The following is a 21,827-nucleotide window of genomic DNA, read 5'->3' as shown; positions in this document are numbered from 1 at the left end:
GGAAAGGGTCTGCCAGCCCCTCTGCTGAATAAAAACGAGGCCCCGGGAGCGAGCTCTGCCCCTGCCATGCAGGCCGTGGCCGTCAGTAACGGCCGTGACAGGTGCTATTTCTTAGTGACAGGTTCTACTCCTGGGCCCCCTCCCGAGGGCAGCACCACCGTTTTCCGACTCAGGACCTGCCCTCGTCCTGAGCAACACCCGTCCTGGCCACCCCCTCCAGGCCCAGCGTGGCTCCCACTCTCTCCCCAAAGCCGTCTCCACCTCCCACCTCTCCCTGCCGGCCCCACTGGGTCTCCCCAGAGGGTCCTGCCCCACCCTGGCCCTGGCCGGCCTCGCACGCCCTGTGGGCAGAGGCCTCTCCCTGGCGTTTGCCATCCGGGCGTGCCCCACCTCCGAGGGCAGGGAGGTTCCCGGGCAAAGAGGCAGAGCCAGGGCCTGGGCTCGCGTCTCTGCGTCTCACTCCTTCCTTCCCGTCCCTCGCCGGCCCCGCGTCCGTCCGCTGCCCGGGGACCAGCCATGCCTTCCCTCCGCCTGGCCCCCCAGCCCCAGGGGCACCCCACGCCCAGGGATGCCCGCGGCACCCACTCCTCCGGCCAGAGCTTCGAGCAGCTGCGGCGGGAGTGCCTGCAGAAGGGGGTCCTGTTCGAGGACCCTGACTTTCCGGCCACCAGCGCCTCCCTTTTCTACAGCGAGAGGCCCCCGATCCCCTTCGTGTGGAAGCGGCCGGGGGTGAGTGCAGAGGGGCGTGGGGCGGGGGAGAGACAGGGAAGGGGGGACTCCTGGGAGGGGGCAGCAAGGACAGGAGGGGACAGGAGGGTGCCCACCCATGGCTGGCTCACCTGCTGTGGCTCCTGCACAGATGCTCAGGGGGCACAGGAGCTGTAACCCCACAACCCAGGGGTCCGGTCTGCCTGTCACTCGAGCCAATTCAGCAGAGACGGGCGGAGTCCTAGGGGAGCGTGTGTCCCTGTCCTGCCGGCAGCGAGGAGAGCAGCAGGGCATCCACCGACGTCCGCTCTGCCCCTCATGAGCCAGCTGCCTATATGGGGCGGGGGGACGAGGAGGACGTGAGGGTGCAGGAATGACAGACGTGGGCATGACGCACGGCGCATCCTCAGGGGCTGCGGGCCCTGCGGGCGGGGAGGGGGGCAGAGGGAGGGGGGCGGGCGCCGCCGGGCACCCTGGGGCCAGACTCCGGCCTCAGGGGCTGGGGCTGTGCGTAGAGAGCGGGGGCCTCCGGGGCTGGGTGGTGTGGGCCTCAGGGCTGTCTGTCTGTCCGTGAGGGTGGACTGCATTCCGACGTGAGCGCCGTGTCCCGGGCAGCTGGCCCCGCTGTCCTTTTCCTGCCCCCGACAGAGGGATGTGCAGGGACACACGCCAGCAGGTGGGGCCGCAGGGGGCTGGTACGCGGGGCTCCTGGGTGGTTGCCTCCCACCCCCAGCTCTCTGCCTCCCTCCCATCCTCGCTCAGGAGGCGGAGAGCCACAGGTTGGCCACAGGTTTCTGCAGGACAAGACTCAGGGGACGCATCCAGGGTGAAGCTGTAGATTTTGGGGGCCATTCAGAGCCCCCCGCTGCCCCCCGCCGCGGGCACTAACGCTGGGTGGGCATGTGGAGTGCCCGGGCGCCAGTACCGGTGGGAGGGAGGGAGACCACAAATCAGGTTCACTCCCAGCCAGCAGCCTGCGTGCCCCAAGGGAGCCAGTGTCCATCCCGCCCCGCCCAGCAGCCAGAGGGCCCGAGGGCCGCCAGCTGGTGCCCGGGAGTCAATATTTGCCAGGCTGGATAGTCAGGGCCGCCCTCTGCTCCGGCAGCGCCAGCCGGCTCACTCCCTTGGGGTGGGGACTGGCCTGGGAGCGGCTCCCCGGGGGGGACAGGTTGCCGTGGACAAAGAGGGGGACCCTGACGGTAAGAGCTGAGTGCCGGTCACACTCACCTGCCCTGTGACCGCCCGGGCCTCAGTCTTCCCACCTGTGAGGTGGGCCCGTGAGGACCCGGGCGTGCCCAGGGCCTGGCACAGGCGCTCCCCATCAGCGATGTTGTTCTCGCCAGGCTCTTCCCGGTGGCATCGGCTCCAGCGTCAGCTGAGCCTGGTCTCCCGGGCGGGCCTCCTGAGCTCCCTACGTCTGTGTCCATTTCACACAACCACCTCGGGCTCCTCAGGCCCGGCCCAGAGGGCACACACACTGTGGTCATAAGCTCTGTATTGCTATTTCCTGGTGGAGGCAGAGTGTGTGCATGTGTGTGTGCACGTGTGTGCGCGCATGAGCATGGGTGTGGATGTATATGCTTGCACATGTGTGCATGGGTGTGCACGGGTGTGGGCGTGCGTGTGTACTTTGTGCTTGTGTGCAAGCGCGCGTGTGTGCCTGTGTGTGCGTGTGTGCGTGTGTGATGTGCTCGCCAACACGCCATCCTGCCGGGTACCTTGCAAGCTGCTTCCAGTTCTCTGGGCTCTCCCTGGGCCTGGCAGGGCTGCCCTGGGTCGGCTGAGCTTTTCTTCTGAGCAGCGGTCGGCAAACTCATTAGCACGCAGAGCCAAATACCAGCAGCACCACGATGGACATGTTTTTGGAGAGCCAGCCACTTTTTTAAACTTCTAAAGCCACTCTTCCACATAGACTCGCTCAGGCCATGGTGTTTTGTGGAAGAGCCACACGCAGGAGGCCAAAGAGCCGCCTGTGGCTCGCGAGCCGCCGTTTGCCGACCACGGCTTCTGCGGAATCCCAGCAGCTTCCTCCCTGCCTCCTGCCTGACCTATGCCCTCCCCTTACCTCCCGGGATCCTGCCAGCCCTGCCCAGCGCCCTCGGGGGGCTCAGCCTAGCCTGGGAATGAGGCAGGGATCCCCCGACCCCCTCCCGCTGCCCTGCACCCCTGCCCCTCCTCACACAGCACCCATCCCCCCGGCCCGCACGCTCCGGCTGCAGTGGCCGGAGAGGCCCTTCCCCCTGGGAACCCGGACCCCGCTCATGGCCTCCCGTGGATCCTCCGCCCCGGGGCCGCCCCCATGTGCAGCGCCGGACGCAGCTGCCTCAGAGCGTGCCCCGTGGGCAGGAGCCCTGTGTCCCGAGCCCCACTGCACCCTCAACCGTCTGGCACAGTTACAGCTGTTACCGTGGCAACAGCCAACAGTTGCTATGCAGACCGTTCACAGCTACCATGGCAACAGCCGATGGTCACGATGACAACTGCCAGTGGTCACTATGGCAACTGCCAGTGGTCACTATCGCAACTGCCAGTGGTCACTATGGCAACTGCCAGTGGTCACTACCGCAACAGCCGATGGTGACTATGGCCAGGGCAACATTTCCCGTTAGCCAGGATTACTATAAAGCGGGAGGGCAGGGGCAGGGCTGGGCAAGGGGGACCGTGGGTTGTGGGTCGCCCTCGTGGGGGGGTCAGTCAAGGGCACGGGGCGCTTGGAGCCGGGAGGGTCCCTTGTGTCCCACCCGCCTGCCCGGCTGCGGGTCTTGGTCAAAACTGGCATTTCTCCGAGGTCAAAGCTCGGCACACACACAGCTCCTGCCCGGACACAGTGTCCTCCCCGGGGGTGGGGCCGGGGGAGGGAGGCTGGGGCTTCGCATCGTTCTTACAGACTGGGGAACGGGAAAAGGTGTGGGGTGGGGATCGGGGTTCCGCCTGCAGGACGGAGCTCAGGCACCTGGTGGGGGGCCGCGGGGGCAGCCGGGAAATGGCCAGGTCCCCCTCGGCCCGGCTGCGTGTCTTGCGTGTCTTGCGTGTGTCTGCGTGTCTTGCGTGTCTGCTCCACACGCCTGTGGTGCGTGTCCCGCCGGGTCCGTGTGCCCTCAGCACCGCCCGCTTGTCAAACACGGCTGGGCTCGGGGCGGAGAGTGCCCGCCGGAATCAGACACGTCCTGGGACATCGCAGGGTCGGGGGCGGCCAGCCCGGCCCTCCAGGGAGCCTGGGGCAAGGAGTCCCTGAGGTGGATGTCCCGGGGGCCTGGCCTGGGGGGTGGGGGCGGGGGCCGGGGGACAGGCTCTCCCGGTGGGCTGGGCTGCACCCGGCCTTGGGGAGGGGCTGTGGGCCTGAGTGGGTCGGGGCTGGTCTGGGACGGGACGTCCCAGCCTGAGGGGGCCGGGGTGAGTTCCGATTTCAGAGAGCATCTCACTCGTCCAGGAGATCGTGGAGAAGCCAGAGTTCATCCTCGGAGGGGCCACCAGGACGGACATCTGCCAGGGGGAGCTCGGTGAGCAGAGGGAGGGAGCAGGGGCGGCCCATGGGACAGACCCTTTTCCCCCGGGCCCCCTGGCTGCTCCGATGGAGGGACCTCCTGGGGTGGACGTGTCTGGGGTTGGGGACCCATGGCTGCAATGTGGGGTCTGGAATGACACAGAAAATACTGTCTAGCCCCAGCCGGCGTGGCTCAGTGGATAGAGCTACTGCCTGCGGACAGAAGGGTCCCGGGTTCGATTCCGGCCAAGGGCACGTGCCCGGGTTGCGGGCTCGATCCACGAATGACTCTCATCACGGATGTTTCTATCTCTGTCCTTCTCCCTGCCACTCTGAAACCAATCCAGAAATATATTGAAAAGAAGAAAAAAGAAAATACTGTCTGATATTTGACTTCGTTTTTTGTTTTGTTTTGTTTTGTTTTTTAAACATATTTTTTATTGATTTCAGAGAAGATGGGAGAGGGAGGGAGAGAGAAACATCCATGTTGAGAGAGAATCATGGATCGGCGGCCTCCTGCATGCCCCCTATTGGGGACGGAGCCCACAACCCCAGGCCTGTGCCCTTGACCGGGAATCGAACCGTGACTCCTGGTTCACAGGTCGATGCTCAACCCCTGAGCCAGGCCAGTCGGGCTGAACGTTCTCAACGCTGAGAGGACGTGCCCACACCCGGAGCGCCCACCTCTCCCGGCCCGGCCTGTCCCCAGCTGCTGTGCACGGGGACGGGAACCAGCTTCCCCGGCTTCCCCTCTGCAGGCGACTGCTGGCTGCTGGCGGCCATCGCCGCCCTCACACTCAACGAGAAGGCGCTGGCGAGGGTGGTGCCCCAGGACCAGAGCTTCGGGCCCGGGTACGCCGGGATCTTCCACTTCCAGGTAAGCGGGCGCCGTCCTGGTCACCAAAAGGTTCCGGGTTCGATGCCCCGTCAGGGCTCCGGCCCAGGTGTCAGGCCCCATCCCCGGCCGGGGCACCGCAAGGCGACGGGTGGATGTTTCTCTCTCACATCCGCGTGTCCCTCTCTGTCCCTTCCTCTCTCTGACCATGTCCTCGGGAGGATTTAAAGAAAGAAAAAACTTGCAGTGGTGTTTTGGCAAATCTACAGTAAAGGTCTGTGTTAAGAGCTTTGACTTTTGGAAATTCTTTTTTTTAATTTTTATTTTTTATTGTTTTAAAACATATTTTATTGATTTTTTTACAGAGAGGAAGGGAGAGGGATAGGGAGCTAGAAACATCGATGAGAGAGAAACATCGATCAGCTGCCTCCTGCACACCCCCCATTGGGGATGTGCCCGCAACCAAGGTCCATGCCCTTGACCGGAATCGAACCTGGGACCCTTCAGTCCGCAGGCCGACGCTCTATCCACTGAGTCAAACCAGTTAGAGCTCTTTAATATATATATATATACACACACACACATATATATATATATAGATAGATAGATAGATTTTATATATATATATATATGATATATTTCAGAGAGGAAGGGAGAGGGAGAGAGAAACATCCATGAGGAGAGAGAATCATGGGCCAGCTGCTTCCTGCACACCCCACCCTAAGGATCGCGCCCACCAATGTCCCTCCATCCATCCGTCCGTCTGTCTGTCCGTCCCCACCGCCCACAGTTCTGGCAGCACAGCGAGTGGCTGGACGTGGTGGTGGATGACCGGCTGCCCACCTTCCAGGACCGGCTGATCTTCCTGCACTCGGCCGACCACAACGAGTTCTGGAGCGCCCTGCTGGAGAAGGCCTACGCCAAGTGAGGGCCGCGGCTTCCCCGGGGCCACGCCTCCCGGCCGCCCCCTCCGGCCGCCCCCTGCCCCTCCCAGCTGCCCCCTACCCCTCCCGGCCTCCCCCTGCCCCCTCCCGGCCACCCCCTGCCCCTCCCGGCCTCCCCCTGCCCCCTCCCGGCCGCCTCCTGCCCCCTCCCAGCTGCCCCCTGCCCCCTCCCGGCCTCCCCCTGCCCTTTCCATGGAGCAGCGGGGAGACTCAGCTCGGGTTCCCCACCCTGGGGATCGAGCCCGCAACCCAGGCACGTGTGCCCTAGACGAGGAATCGAGTCGTGACCTCCTGGTCGCTAGATCGACGCTCACCACTGAGCCACACAGGCCGGGCCCCACGCTGCTCTCCCTGCCCTTCCAGGCTGAACGGGAGCTACGAGGCGCTGAAGGGGGGCAGCGCCATCGAGGCCATGGAGGACTTCACGGGGGGCGTGGCGGAGACCTTCGCCACCACGGAGGCGCCCGCCAACTTCCACGAGATCCTGGAGAAGGCGCTGCAGCGGGGCTCGCTGGTGGGCTGCTCCATCGACGTGAGTGGCCCCGTCCCGCCCGGGCCCCGGGCCCCGGGGAGCAGGACCTCCAGCGGGGGAGGGGGAGGGACTCATTCTAATCAAATGTTCATTTACTTTAATGAAAGCCAAAGCTTTTTTTTTTTTTTTTTAAATATATTTTATTGATTTTTTACAGAGAGGAAGGGAGAGGGATAGAGAGCTAGAAACGTCGATGAGAGAGAAACATCGACCAGCTGCCTCTTACACTCCCCCTACCGGGGATGTGCCTGCAACGAAGGTCCATGCCCTTGGCCGGAATCGAACCCGGGACCTTTCAGTCCGCAGACCGACGCTCTATCCACTGAGCCACACCGGTTTCGGCAGGCGAAAGCTTTTGTTGAAAGGTTTTTGGGTATTGTTTTTTTTTGTTTGTTTGTTTTTTAAATATATTTTATTGATTTTTTTACAGGGAGGAAGGGAGAGGGATAGAGAGTTAGAAATGTCAATGGGAGAGAATCATCAACCAGCTGCCTCCTGCACACCCCCCACTGGGGATGTGCCCGCCACCCAGGTCCATGCCCTTGATCGGAATCGAACCTGGGACCCTTCCGTCTGCAGGCTGACGCTCTACCCACTGAGCCACACCGGTTTCAGCTTCAATGAGTTTTAGAAGGCGTGGAAGAGAGGGGGAGAGAGACAGAGACACACCGATGGGCTGCCTCCTTCTCGCACCCCAATCCGGGTCAGGGAACCTGTCCCCCGAGGGGCGGACTCTGTGTCCGGGCACGTGAAAGGGGTGCACAGGGCACCTGAGGGCGGCGAGCAGGGATGTCCACCGCGTCAGGAGCCCCCGCCCCCTGCTAGGATGCCAGCGGTCAGCTCACTTCCTGCCTCCAAACAGAACAACCTGACCGTCCCCATCCCTCCGGGCCAGAGCGGCTGGGTGGGCACAGAGCTGGGTCTGGCCGGGCACGGAGCTGGGCGGGCACGGAGCTGGGCGGGCACGGAGCTGGGCGGGCACGGAGCTGGGCCGGCACGGAGCTGGGCGGGCACGGAGCTGGGCGGGCACGGAGCTGGGCGGGCACGGAGCTGGGCCGGCACGGAGCTGGGCGGGCACGGAGCTGGGCGGGCACGGAGCTGGGCCGGCACGGAGCTGGGCGGGCACGGAGCTGGGCGGGCACGGAGCTGGGCCGGCACGGAGCTGGGCCGGCACGGAGCTGGGCGGGCACAGAGCTGGGTCTGGGTCTGGCCGGGCACGGAGCTGGGCCAGCACGGAGCTGGGCCGGGCACGGAGCTGGGCAGGCACGGAGCTGGGTCTGGGTCTGGCCGGGCACGGAGCTGGGCCGGGCACGGAGCTGGGCGGGCACGGAGCTGGGCAGGCACGGAGCTGGGTCTGGGTCTGGCCGGGCACGGAGCTGGGCCGGGCACGGAGCTGGGCGGGCACGGAGCTGGGCAGGCACGGAGCTGGGCGGGCACGGAGCTGGGCGGGCACGGAGCTGGGTCTGGGTCTGGCCGGGCCCGGAGCTGGGTGGGCACGGAGCTGGGCTGGGCACGGAGCTGGCCGGGCACGGAGCTGGGCGGGCACGGAGCTGGGTCTGGGTCTGGCCGGGCACGGAGCTGGGCGGGCACGGAGCTGGGCGGGCACAGAGCTGGGCGGGCACGGAGCTGGGCGGGCACGGAGCTGGGCCGGCACGGAGCTGGATCTGGCCGGGCGGCCCAGGCTCCGCCCGCCTCACTCCGTGGGTCCAATGCCACTGCCCTCTCGTGTTTCAGATAAAAAATTCTGCAGAATCAGAAGCCCGGACGCCCTTTGGTCTCATTAAGGGTCATGCCTACACCGTGACGGGAGTTGACCAGGTAGGTGACAGGCGGGCGGGCGGGTGAGGTGCAGGGATAGACTGAACAATGCCGGTGCCCTGTGCTGACTTCGTGCCTTACAGAGGGGTCCCGGGTTCGATTCCGGTCCAGGGCATGGACCTTGGTTGCGGGTACGAGCCGCACCGCTCAGGGCGCGTGGGGGAGTTTGGGTGTCGTTAGCGTGTCGTGGCCCAGAGGTGGAGCTCCCAATGCGCCTGTCACTTCCCGGTTCCCGGCCCTCACCGCCTCCCAGGTCCGCTTCCGAGGCCGGGACACGGAGCTCGTCCGGGTCCGCAACCCGTGGGGGCAGGTGGAGTGGAACGGCGCCTGGAGCGACAGGTGAGTCCGCCCGTCTCCGCGGCGGGTGCCCTCCTCTGCGCACGGCCACGGCCACGGCCACGGCCACGGCCACGGCCACCGCACACGGAGGCCGGGCTGGCGGGGGCAGCGTGCCCGAGTCCCGGGGGCCTTTCCCTGCCCGCCGGCCCCGGGCCCTGGCACCTCGCCGGCGCAGCGAGCTCTCACCCACCGGGATCAGTCCCCGCGCCGGGCACACGCCCCCCGGGACCGGCTCCTAACGCACACGTGTCCGCTCCCAGCTCCTCCGAGTGGCAGGCCGTGGGCCCCGCCGAGCAGCAGCGCCTGAGCCACGCCGCCCTGGACGACGGGGAGTTCTGGTACCGACGGCGCCCCCTCCTCTCTGCGCCCCCCATTTTCCTCTCTGAGCCCCCCCCTCCTCTCTGCGCCCCCCCTTCCTCTCTGAGCCCTCCCCTTCCTCTCTGCGCCCCCCCTTCCTCTCTGAGCCCCCTCCTTCCTCTCTGAGCCCCCTCCTTCTCTCTGAGCCCCCCCTCCTCTCTGCGCCCCCCTTTTTCCTCTCTGAGCCCCCCCTTCCTCTCTGAGCCCTCCCCTTCCTCTCTGCGCCCCCCCTTCCTCTCTGAGCCCCCTCCTTCCTCTCTGAGCCCCCTCCTTCTCTCTGAGCCCCCCCTCCTCTCTGCGCCCCCCTCCTCTCTGCGCCCCCCTTTTTCCTCTCTGAGCCCCCTTCCTCTCTGAGCCCCCCCTTCCTCTCTGAGCCCCCCCTTCCTCTCTGAGCCCCCCCTTCCTCTCTGAGCCCCCCCCTTCCTCTCTGAGCCCCCCCCTTCCTCTCTGAGCCCCCCCCTTCCTCTCTGAGCCCCCCCCTTCCTCTCTGAGCCCCCCTTCCTCTCTGAGCCCCCTCCTTCCTCTCTGTAAAAAAATCAATAAAATATAAATTTTTTAAAAATAAATAAATGAAGGGAAGAAGGAGTGGATGAATGAATGAATGAATGAATGAGTGGTTAGATACATGAATGCATGAGCGAATGAATAAATGAATGAGTGAGGGAATGAGAATAAATGAGTGAATAAATAAAGGAAGAAACCAGTGAATGAATATATGAGTGCATGAAGGAGTGATTGAACACATGAATGCATGATTGAGTGAATGAATGAGTGAATGAGTGAATGAATGAATATATGAGTGCATGAAGGAGTGATTGAACACATGAATGCATGATTGAGTGAATGAATGAATGAATGAGTGAGTGAATGAATATCTGAGTGCACGAAGGAGTGACTGAGTACACGAATGCGTGAACGAGCGGACGAGTGGCTGAGTGAACGGAGGGATGAGGGGTGAGTCGCGTGGCCCCGCCCACGCCCCGTGTCTGCTCCGTGGCAGGATGGCGCTCGGCGACTTCCGGGCCCACTTCGACAAGGTGGAGATCTGCAACCTCACGCCGGACGCCCTGGAGGAGGGCGCGCCGCACAAGTGGGAGGTGACGGTGCACCAGGGCAGCTGGGTGCGGGGCTCCACGGCCGGGGGCTGCCGCAACTTCCTGGGTGCGTGTCCGCGGGCCCTCCCCGTCCTCTCCCCTCCCCGCCCTCCCTCCTCCTCTCCGCCTGTCCGGCCCACCCCGGGCCTCGGGCGTCGGGGCCAGGACCAAGCGGGAGCCTGAGCCGTGGGGTCAGGCCCGAGGGTTGCAGGGATGGGTGGGGAAGGAGGGCGAGGGGCCACCTGGCAGGGTGCTGGCCAAGAACTGCACGGGGCCCTGACCGGTGTGGCTCAGTGGGTAGAGCGTCCGCCTGCGGACTGAAGGGTCCCGGGCTCGATTCTGGTTGCGGGCACATCCCCAGTGGGAGGTGTGCAGGAGGCAGCTGATGGATGTTTCTCTCTCATCGATGTTTCTAACTCTCTATCCCTCTCCCTTCCTCTCTGTAAAAAAAATCAGTAAAATATATTTAATAAATACATAAAATAAAAAAATATATTTTATTTTTTAAAAAAGAATTGCTCGGGGAAGCGCCCTGGTTTCGCCACTGGGTTAGTTTCCAATCCAAGAGACAGAAAACACAACACACGCCGTCCTGCGTGCACGTGTGTGTGCGCACGTGTGCGTGTCCCTCATGCTTTTTAAAAGGAGGAAAAACAGCCGAGACCGGCGTGGCTCCGTGGATAGAGCGTCGGCCTGCGGACTGAAGGGTCCCAGGTTCGATTCCGGTCAAGGGCATGGACCTTGGTTGCGGGCACATCCCCAGTGGGGGGTGTGCAGGAGGCAGCCGATCGATGTTTCTCTCCCATCGATGTTTCTCTCTATCCCTCTCCCTTCCTCTCTGTAAAAAAAAAAAAAAAAAAAAAAAAAAGAATAAAATATATATTTTTTTTAAATAAAAAAAAGGAGGCAAAGCAGTGTGCCTCTGTGCCCCCCAGACACCTTCTGGACGAACCCGCAGATCAGGCTGTCCCTGGCGGAGCCGGACGAGGGCCAGGAGGCGTGCACGCTGCTCGTGGCGCTGATGCAGAAAGACCGCCGGAGGCTCAGGCGCGTCGGCGCCGACATGCTGACCATCGGCTACGCCATCTACCGGGTGGGGGCCGTGCGGGGGCAGCCCAGCGCCGTGTCTCCCGCTCTCTCTCCGTCCCTCCCTCTCTCTGCCGCTCCCTCTAAGAAATCCACGGGAAAATATCCCCCGGTGAGGATTAGAACATAATAACAACAAATAGTGGAGGCCTCGGCCGGTGTGGTCCAGTGGGTAGAGCGTCGGCCTGCGGACGGAAAGGTCCCAGGTTCCATTCCGGCCAGGGGCACATGCCCGGGGTTGCAGGCTCGATCCCCAGTAGGGGGACTTGCGGGCGGCAGCCGACCCATGATTCTCTCTCCTCGTGGATGTTTCTCTCTCTCTCTCTCTCCCTCTCCCTTCCTCTCTGACATCAATAAAAGTCTATATATTTTAAAAATAACCCATAGTGGAAGCCGGCAGCCTCGCCCCTCCCTCCCCGCAGTGCCCCGGGAAGGAGGGCCACCTGGACAAGGACTTCTTCCGGTTCCACGCCTCCCAGGCCCGCAGCAAGTCCTTCATCAACCTGAGGGAGGTCTCCGGCCGCTTCCGGCTGCCCCCCGGGGACTACGTCCTCGTCCCCAGCACCTTCGAGCCCCACCAGGAGGCCGACTTCTGCCTGAGGATCTTCTCGGACAGGAAAACCAGCAGCCGGTGAGTCCCAGGCCCGAGGCCCGTGGGACCCCCGTCTCCCCGTTCCCAAGATGCACCTGTGAACTGGGCACAGGATATTCTTATTTTTATTGCAGAAAGGAAGGGGGGGGGGGGAGAGAGAGAGAGAGAGAGAGAGAGAGAGAGAGAGAGAGAGAGAGAGAGAGAGAGAATATCATGGATCCGCTGCCTCCTGCACGCCCCACACAGGGCATGAGCACTGACGGGGAATCGAACCACGAACTCCTGGTTCATAGGCCGATGCTCAGCCCCTGCGCCCTGCCAGCCGGGCCAGGGGGCAGTGCTTAACCCGTCCCACAAAGCAGGATGCAGTTCCATTTGAGCTCTGCTCCCCCCCCCCCCCCCCGGCTCCAGACAAGCCGTTAAGACGTGTTTCCCGCCCGGCAGGGACCTGGACGGACACGTGGCCATCGACCTGCCCGAGGTGAGCCGGCCCGCCCGGCCGTGGGGGCTTGTCACCAACGCGTCACAGAGAGCGCGGGAGTTCGGGGAAGGGTTGCCTGTGCTCAGGGGTTCAGCGTCGACCTGGGAACCGGGAGGTGAGGGTTCGATTCCCGGTCAGGGCACAGGCCCGGGTGGCGGGCTCCATCCCCAGGGTGGGGCATGCGGGAGGCAGCCGGTCCATGTCTCTCTCTCTTCCTCTGCCTTCCTCTCTGAAATCAATAAAAATATTTATTAAAAATAAAATAAAATAGATTGTGGCGATGGTTGCCCGCCTCTGTGAGCATATCAGAAACCACTGAATTGCATTGACTATTGATCCTATATATATACAATATATATATTTCAGAGAGGAAGGGAGAGGGAGAGAGAAGCATCCATGAGGAGAGAGAATCATGGATCGGCTGCCTCTGGCACGCCCCACACTGGGGATGGAGCCCGCCACCCGGGCCTGTGCTCTGACCGGGAATCGAACCGGGACCTCCCGGTTCATAGGTGGACGCTCACCCCTGGGCCCCGCGGCTGGGCTCCGGCTGTGTCTGTGGGGCAGCAGATGCCAGTGGCCTTTGTGTGGCCCCAATGAGGCTCCTGTGGTCCGTTTGCAGCCCCCGAAGCCGACGCCGCGGGACCAGGAGACGGAGGAGCAGCAGCAGTTCAGGGACCTGTTTGCCCACGTGGCCGGGGAGGTGAGGCGTGGCTGCGGCTGCCCAGGCGCGGTGCCCGGAGCGGTGCCCGGGCCTAGCGGGGCTAGATGCCCAGGGAGACCAGCCCTGGTCCCCGGGAGCCCCCGGACGGCCTCCAGAAACCAGAGGAGGCGCGGAGGGGTGACGAGCCACTGTCTCCGCTCTCGCAGGACATGGAGGTGACCCCGGAGGAGCTGCAGAACGTTTTAAACGCTGTGCTGAGCAGGAGTGAGTGCCCCCCCCCCCCGCCGGGGGCCGGCTCCCGGGAGGGGCCTGGCACGGCTCCCCGGCCCTGCTGCTCAGAGCCACAGGCCTGCTGCCCTGCAGTAATCTAACGCGGGCATCACTTACTGCCTCGTTTCTAGATGTTTTCCACCTTAAAGAATCTGATGAGAAAAAAATACACACACACACACACACACACACACACTGATTTCAGAGAGGGAGAAGGAGCTAGAAACATCAATGATGAGAGAGAGAGCATCGTGGATCAGCTGCCTCCTGCACGCCCCCTACTGGGGATCGAGCCCACAACCCTTCAGTCTGCAGGCCGACGCTCTGTCCACTGAGCCACACCAGCCAGGGAGATGAGAAAAGTCTCACTAGGGAATACTTTCCTTGGCCTTCATATATATATATATATATATATATATATATATATATATATATATATTTACAGAGAGGAAGGGAAGGGATAGAGAGCTAGAAACGACGATGAGATAGAAACATCTACCAGCTGCCTCTGGCACACCCGCTACCGGGGATGTGCCCACAACCAACGTACATGTCCTTGACCGGAATCGAACCCGGGACCTTTCAGTCCGCAGACCAACACTCTATCCACTGAGCCACACCAGTTTCGGCTCCCTGGCCTTCTTAAACCTAGAATCCATGGGAGGAAAGGATAGCCCCATTTTTAAGGCTCCCCCCCCCCCTTTTGCAAGTTTCCCTCCCGAAAGGCCGTGTCAGCTTCTCCCAGCACCACCCTCGGAGAGGGACACGCCACTCTGGGCCCCGCCCCAGAGCTGACCTCACTGCGGGCTCCGGCAGATGGCTGCGGGCGTGCTGCCGGTGGTGACCTGAACCCTGCTGTCTGTGTGATTTCAGAAAAGGGCATCCGATTCCAGGAGCTGAGCCTGATCTGCTGTAAGAACATTGTTTCTCTGATGGACGTATCCTCTCCAGCAGATAATATTGTGCTGATTTTTCACAGAGAGGAAGGGAGAGGGATAGAGAGCCAGACACATCGATGAGAGAGAATCATCGACCAGCTGCCTCCTGCACACCCCCGACTGGGGCTATGCCTGCCACCAAGGTCCATGCCTTTGACTGAAATCAAACCCGGGATCCTTCAGTCCGCAGGCCGACGCTCTATCCACTGAGCCACACCGGCCAGGGCTAAAATATATATATAATTGATTTTAGAGAGGAAGGGAGCAGCAGAGAGAGAGAGAGAAACCACCTCCCTCCAAGCTGAGACTGTGTCCCCCAGGCCATGCAGGCCAGCCCCTGCCCCTCCCCCCGTAGCCCCGGGCGGGAGGTCCCCCAGGAGCCTCGGTGGGAACACATGTGTGTCTTCCTTCACACGCTCGGCACAGACCAGCGGCAATGGGAAGCTGGAGTTCGATGAATTCAAGGTGTTCTGGGAGAAGCTGAAGGCCTGGACGGTATGTGCCCTGGGGGACATGTGGCCTCCCCCCCCCCCCCAAAAAAAAGCCCAGAGAGTGGAGCTCTAGGTTTTAAACACACACACACACACGTGTGTGTGTGTGTGTGAGTTTATTTGAGCCTTACTGTCGACATATGCCGGGAAGCAGAACCTCAACAGACTGAGATAATGCTCCAGAGAATGGCGGGTTACCTTTCTCTGTTTATACACTGACATCAAAGAAGGGACGTAGGTGGGCTCCATGAAATTCATTGGTGACGGAGTAAGGAGGCGGGAGAAAGCGAAGGGGTGGGAAACCCCTGGGATTGGCTAAAGAGTAAAATGATGGGCGTGTACTCAGGTGTGCGCAGGAACAATTAACATGATAACGAAGGAATGAATTTGAGGCATCTGTCCTGGCGCCCACCACATTTGGTTGTGCCCCAGGGCTAATATATTTTTATTGCCTCCAGAGAGGATGAGAGAGGGAGAGAGAGAGAGAGAGAGAGACATCCATGGTAAGAGAGAATCATGAATCTGCTGCCTCCTGTATGCCCCCCACCGGGCCTGTGCCCTGACTGGGAATGGACGCTGACCTCCTGGTTCATAGGTTGATGCTCAACCACTGAGCCACCCTGGGCCAGGCCAGAGGGATTTTTTTTATTCTTATTTATTTATTTTTATTTTTAAAAATATATTTTATTGATTTTTTTACAGAGAGGAAGAGAGAGGGATAGTTAGAAACATCGATGAGAGAGAATCATCGACCAGCTGCCTCCTGCACACCCCCCACTGGGCATGTGCCCGCAACCAAGGCCCATGCCCTTGACCGGAATCGAACCCGGGACCCTTCAGTCCGCAGGCCGACGCTCTATCCAGAGCCACACCGGTTTTGGCCAGAGGGGGTTTTAAAAGGCCAAAATGCAGCTGGCCCAGGGTTTGTGCTCAGAGGGTGCAGCCGGCCGGGGGTCTGCGGTCCTCACGGCCTCCGTGCCCCCCAGAACCTTTTCCTTCGGTTCGACGCTGACAAGTCCGGCACCATGTCCTGCTATGAGCTGCGGACCGCGCTGAGAGCCGCAGGTGAGAGCCGGGCGGGCAACTCTTCACACACACAGACACATACACACACACAGAGACACATGCACACACGTGTACAGAAACACAGACACATGCACACACACGTACAGAAACAGACACACACACACACACAGAATCACACAGACACACGGGCATAGACACACGCACACCCACATACAGAGAGACACAGATACACACACAAACACACACAGACGTAGACACGTGCACACACAGACACAGAGACACACATACAGACACACAGAGACACACACATACACACAGACACATACAGAGACACACACAAACACGTGCATACACACAGACATACAAACACAAACACACAAACACACATAGACACAGACACAGATGTGCACACACACACACACACATACACACACACACTGCCAACTGCATTCAGAATTCAGACCGGGTTGGGCAGCCCTGTCAGCAGCTCCCCGCTGCCCGCCCGCAGGCTTCCAGCTGAGCAGCCGCCTCCTGCAGCTGGTGGTGCTGCGGTACTCAGACCCGGACCTGCAGCTCGGCTTCGACGACTTCCTCACCTGCCTGGTGCGGCTGGAGAACGCCAGCCGTGAGTGTCCCATCCGGCTGTGTCCCCTCCGCCCCCTCGGCCACCCCCCGGGACCAGGGACAGACAGACGTGCCAAAGAGCAGGGCCCAGACCGGACCACCCGGTCCACAGGCCGACGCTCAGCCACGGAGCCACCGGGCCCCGCTGACCGTCACGGGGGGGACACTGGCTGGACCACCGGGACTGAGAAGGAAACCGAGGCCGAGGGAGCACAGCCGCTCCCGGCTCCTCCCCCGCGTGGGAGCACCCACAGGCTCCCCTCTCCTAAGGGACTCCCAGGCCTGCAAACCTCCACCTGCTGCCCATTCGCCCTGCGGGGAGGGGCGTGGGTTGCAAGGGGTCGGAGCCCCCCCAACAGCTCGGATCAGGAGATGTTTGGGACCCAGGGGCCGGCTGGATATTGTGGGGTGACAACACGTACCCCCCCCACCCTCGGGGGCTAAGGCCACGGGCTCCCGCAGTCACCTGAATTCCCCCCTCTGAGCAAAATCCCATCAGCTGGCATAGTCAGGCCTGTGTGATACCCGTGCCCACCACCAGGGGAGCAGCTCCTCTGCAGCCTTGGGTGGGGGTGAAGGTGGGGGTGGGGGTGGGGGCAGTGCCCTGAGCCTGTGGAAGGACCCATCCCCACATGGATGCCTCTCCCCGTCTCCCCATCAGGCGTGTTCCAGGCTCTCAGCACCGAGAACAAGGAGTTCCTTCATCTCAACATCAACGAGGTACGGCCCAGCCAGGCCTCCGGCTCAGGGACCCAGAATGCAGGAGGGCTAACATTTAGCTTTTGGGGCAAAAACAGCAACACGCACACGGCTGCTACGGGATGGTTACCGAAGCCCCTCCAAGCGCTGGGCGAAGAGTCTCCCCATTTTGCAGAAGTGGAAACTGAGGCATAGAGAGATTTTTGGGTCCCCGGGGATCGGGGAGCAGGGAGCTAGCAAGCCCCGCCTTCTCCTCCTCCTCCTGCGGCCACGGGGGCTCCTCAGCCTGCCTTCCAGGCCCCGCCTGGCTCCTGTCGTCCCAGGGGTCTCGTGGTTCCTGGCTTGTGTGTGTGTGTGTGTGTGTGTGTGTGTGTGTGAGAGAGAGAGAGAGAGAGAGAGTGAAAGAGCGAGTGCATGTAGGAAGGTATGCACACATGCAAACTCCTCAAAATACCCAATGGCATGGGCTGATGACAGCAAACATGATGGAGGGGAGGGCAGGAAGGGGGCTCCGGGGCTGGGAAGAGGCCTGGAGGTGTGCATTGTCTCCTCCCAGCTGCCCCATGGGGTCCCACAGCCAGCAGTGTGGGAGCCACCTAGGGGAGGCAGCCACGGGGCCATAGCCTTCAAAGCTGCTGAGCGCCTGGACCTTGCATGTTCCACGTCTGGACTTTGCATGTTGCACCTGGAGGGTGACCAGAGGGCGGAGCTCCAGGGCCTGAGCCCACGGGGCCTCTCCTGAGGCGGGTGGGGAGGTGGAGGACTCACCGGTTCCTCTCTCTCTCTCTCTCTCTCTCTCTCTCTCTCTCTCTCTCTCTCTCCCCAGTTCCTCTACCTGACAATGAACATCTGAGGCTTCACCGAGGTGACCCAGCCGGCCCATTTAGTATTGGACGCTCTCTCCCCGCCCTCTGTCGAACCCTGTCCGCCCCCACAGCCCCACACCACCTGATCTGGGGAGACTGACGACTGACATGGCCTCGCTCTGCTGCCCGAGTTCATGCTGCTTCTGTGTGACTCCGCTGCCCGGGGATGGCACCCCAGGTCCAGGCCTCCCCCCCATTCCTCCCTCTCCGCCCCCCACCTCCCTCCCTTACTGATCTCCCGGCCATCCGTTCAACAAAACGCAATCTGAGCTGAGCTTCAGCCCGTCCAAGTCTGTCTATTAATTTCCCATTGTTTAGTAATGGAGACATCGGCTGGGTTGGGGGGAAATATGTCTGTACTGCTCCCTTCCCCAACGGCAGGGTGATAGTCAAATACTAAACAACCACGTGGACTTTAAATATATATTTATAGCCGAAACCGGTGTGGCTCAGTGGATAGAGTGTGGACCTGAGGACTGAAGGGCCCCAGGTTCGATTCCGGTCAAGGGCATGTACCTTGGTTGCGGGCACATCCCCAGTAGGGGTTGTGCAAGAGGCAGCTGATGGATGTTTTTCTCTCATTGATGTTTCTAACTCTCTATCCCTCTTCCTTCCTCTCTGTAAAAAAAAAAAAATCAATAAAATCTATTAAAAAATATATATATATAATTTTATAAATATGTATATATATTTGATTTCTGAGAGGAAGGGAGAGGGAGAGAGGGGGAGAAACATCCATGATGAGAGAGAATCCTGGACCGGCTGCCTCCCGCACGCCCCACCCTGGGGATGGAGCCTGCAATCCGGGCCTGTGCCCTGACCGGGAATCCAACCGTGACCTCCTGGTTCCTAGGTCAACACTCAGCCACCGAGCCACGCCGGCCGGGCGATGGGGAGAGTTAGGGGGGAACCACCGTGTTCGGTCGATTTACCTCCGATTGCCCACCCGGACCTGGGACCGGACAGGCGCCCGTGGGCCCGTGGGCCCTCCTGGGACGGTGCCGGGGGTTTGGACCGAGGACCTGGGTTTGGTGCTGAGCTCCGGGCACCACCAGAGCACATGGCCGGGCTGGAGGGCTGGCAGGGCTGGCAGGGCGGCCGGGGTCACCGTGCCAGCTCGGTTCACACGCCGGCTCGTCTGCGGTAACAAAGCGCCATTATCCCGGGAGCTGGGGCCGCCTGCCAAGCGCCAGGGTGGAGGCCTCGTGGGCTCCGCAGCTGTGGGCTGGCAGCAGGCGGTGCTTGCTACCGATGCCCGCCCGCGGGGGGCACTTTCCCAGCGCCAGGTGCCCTCCGGGAAGGGGCCGGGGCTGGGGGACAGAAGAGGGGGGAGGGAGGGAGAGAGGGCGGGGAGGATGGAGAAAGGGGGAGAGAGACCCCCCTTGGACCTGCACGGCCCCCCTCCCCAGCAGGGGTGGAAGGCCACCTATCGGGGATGCCCTCTCATCATCACGGTTGGTCTGCTCACCATCCGCAGAGCTCCGCCAGGAGGAAAAAATCCCTCTTCCTTTAGGCCAGGAGTCGGCAAACGCATCCGTCCACAGAGCCCACTGTCGGCCACGACGGACGTGTCTCTGGAGAGCCACGTTGTTGAAACGTAAACTTCCTCTCACGCCACGTCTTCCATGCAGACCCGCCCAGGCCGTGGTGTTTTGTGGAAGAGCCGCCCTCCGGGGGCCCAGGAGCGGCTTTGGGCGACGGAACCACAAGGAGCCAGTGCGTGACCGCTGGGCGGACGTGGCCTTGGCCTTGAGTCCGGAGCCCTGTGGGACCTCCTCCCTCGTAGCCCTGGCCCTGACCGGGCTGCCTCGCTCTGTGCTCATAGGGTTCCTGCTCTGACGTCCTGTCTGGCTGGGCGGAGGGAGAGGCCGTGGGGGGCGGGGGTAGCCCGTCATGGCTCAGGTCCCCAGATGGCTCCAGGCTCCAGGCCCGGAGATGGGACCGTCCTCAGGGGTCCCGTGTGGGGGGCGGCAGGAATCCGCCGCCTCCTTCCTCTCAGCTTCTCCACCTGCTCGGCGCCTTCACTGTCTACGCTCGGCAGAGCCGGGCTTCTGCACGTGAGCGTGGCCTTGCCTCTCTCCCTCCCAGTGGACCGTTAGGGGATGGTCCCTAGCCAGGCCGGTCCCTATAAACAGGGAGGTCACAGTTTGATTCCCGGTCAGGGCACACGCCCAGGTTGTGGGCTCCATGCCCAGTGTGGGGCGGGCAGGAGGCAGCCGGTCGAAGTGTTTCTCTCACATCGGTATTTCCGTCTTTCCCTCTCTCTACAAATCAATGGGGAAAATGTCCTCGAGCAAGGATGAAGAAATAAAATAAAAGCTAGAGGGACTTAGTGGGCTGGGGTCCCCCCCCCCCAACGTGGGGTGCACACACCCTCCCAGCTCAGACCCAGAACCCAGGAGGGTGCAGGGGGCGGGGGAGGCAGCCGTCTGCCCAGAGCCTGCAGACGAGGCACATCTGTGTCCAATTACGGGGAGAACAGGGCACGTGGCGGAGTGTGCTCGCTACCACGTGCAGAGAACTACAAGTCTGACTCAGGAGTGTCTCCCTCCCCCCCCCCCCCGCCCCAATCCCAGCTCCCTCAGAGCCACAGCCCCCCTATACCTGCCCCCCCCCCAAAGGAACAACCCCCACGTGCCCTCAGAGTCACATTGCTCAGGCTGCATTTGGACAAGCCCTCCATCTGCGTGAGGACCTGCAGCCAGGCCTGGCCGGCGTGGCTCAGTGGTTTGCGCGCCCTCCCGCACCTTCATCTGGATACACAGACCCATGGACGGGTGGGTCTCCAGTCGGGGGCTTCGGGGAACCAGATGCGTCCTCACAGGCCCCCACTCCCCCCGTGCCCCCTCAGGGGCCCCCACAGACAGCTCGGAACTCTGTGAAATGGATTTATTAAAGGCTATTCATAGAAAAGACCGCCGCTTACAAGGAGTCGGTAAGAACGTTCGTCTTGGAAAACTGTGTATCAAAGGAGGAGAGGATCTAAGAAAAGGAGGCGCCACCCCGAGACCCCCCACATGGGGCGGCACGCCCGGATCCGGAGTTTGGGGGGACAGACCAGGAAGGCAGAGGTCACGGGGGGGGGGGGGGAGCAGACTCAGGCCTGAGGCTGGCTTCCGGGGAGCGTCTGCCAGACAGTCACCTGGAGAAAGACGCTGGATCCTTAAGCTGAATCCGGGGCTTGGGGGGCCATGGGGGGGGGGGGGTTGGGGGGTGAACCCCAACACATCAGGCTTCTGCTGAAAAGGGTGTATATTTAAAAAATAATAATAATAATAATAAACAGAAACTCCTGGTTTTATAAGAAGGTGACCAGATGTCCCGATTAACCATTTGCCCCGCGTCCCAAAAGCGGGTCGTCTGGTCACCTTATTTTAAAACCTCCGTCCCGATACCCGGGGGGGGTGGGGGGTGGTGGTGGTGGTGGAATGTGGCCAGCACAAGAGCTTAATCTCCCCCAGTTTGGAGGCCCGGGGCCTGGATTCCCGGGGGGACACTGGCTGCTGCGGGTCCGAGGACCCCCCAGGCAGGGCGGGGTGCAGGCCTTGGGCCTCGGCTCTTCCCTCTCGGGTTCCCTTCCAAGTGGAGCAGAGCAACGGGGGGACTCGGGGACCCCTCTGGGGTTTCCCAGGAGACCGCAAAGGGGCTCCGTGAGAAAGGGGGAGAGAGATTTGCATCATCTCCCTGGACAGACAGACAGACAGACACAGACATCACCTCGCGGGGATGGTCCCAGGACAGGGATCTTTCTACCCTGCTACCCACACGGGGGGACGCAAACGCCTGCCTGCACATCTCGGGGTTCTTAAGGGTCCCCGCTTCCCAGGCTGGGGCCCGAGAGTGCGGGATGGCCCCGACAGGGCCGGGGGGAAGCCGGGGTCTGGACCCCCTCCCCACACCGCTCCCGGGGGGGACCGCAGGCTCACAGCTCGCTGGAAAGACGCTGCCCTTGTTTAGCTAAATTATTATACATCCACAC

At 61.9% G+C, this 21,827-nt stretch overlaps 1 protein-coding gene across 1 annotated transcript; it reads left to right on the top strand.

Annotated features, from left to right (window-relative positions):
* The first annotated feature begins 460 nt into the window (after positions 1-460).
* Positions 461-18,056, top strand: CAPN9 (calpain 9). The gene is made up of 20 exons (XM_036436345.2): positions 461-729; positions 4,139-4,208; positions 4,951-5,069; positions 5,818-5,951; positions 6,335-6,503; positions 8,238-8,321; positions 8,575-8,660; positions 8,921-8,998; positions 10,018-10,178; positions 11,047-11,204; positions 11,620-11,828; positions 12,234-12,270; positions 12,893-12,973; positions 13,141-13,198; positions 14,078-14,142; positions 14,569-14,637; positions 15,620-15,698; positions 16,168-16,284; positions 16,945-17,003; positions 17,809-18,056. The coding sequence occupies exons 1-20, from the start codon at positions 517-519 to the stop codon at positions 17,833-17,835; spliced, it is 2,073 nt and encodes a 690-aa protein (XP_036292238.1). The 5' UTR covers positions 461-516; the 3' UTR covers positions 17,836-18,056.
* Positions 18,057-21,827: the final 3,771 nt, after the last annotated feature.

This window comes from Pipistrellus kuhlii, unplaced genomic scaffold (genome assembly GCF_014108245.1).
Source record: "Pipistrellus kuhlii isolate mPipKuh1 unplaced genomic scaffold, mPipKuh1.p scaffold_m20_p_135, whole genome shotgun sequence".
Lineage (NCBI taxonomy): Eukaryota > Metazoa > Chordata > Mammalia > Chiroptera > Vespertilionidae > Pipistrellus > Pipistrellus kuhlii.
The sequence above is the reverse complement of the archived record's forward strand: the minus strand, read 5'-3'. Positions and strand labels throughout refer to the sequence as shown.

What these genes read in the sequence shown, in the direction of transcription:
- CAPN9 (XM_036436345.2), top strand. Translation starts at nt 517, where the DNA reads ATGCCTTCCCTCCGCCTGGCCCCCCAGCCCCAGGGGCACCCCACGCCC. An exon ending in CCGTGACGGGAGTTGACCAG is followed by an intron (nt 8,322 to 8,574) that starts GTAGGTGACAGG and finishes ACCGCCTCCCAG; the next exon opens with GTCCGCTTCCGAGGCCGGGA. An exon ending in GGGCTGCCGCAACTTCCTGG is followed by an intron (nt 10,179 to 11,046) that starts GTGCGTGTCCGC and finishes TGTGCCCCCCAG; the next exon opens with ACACCTTCTGGACGAACCCG.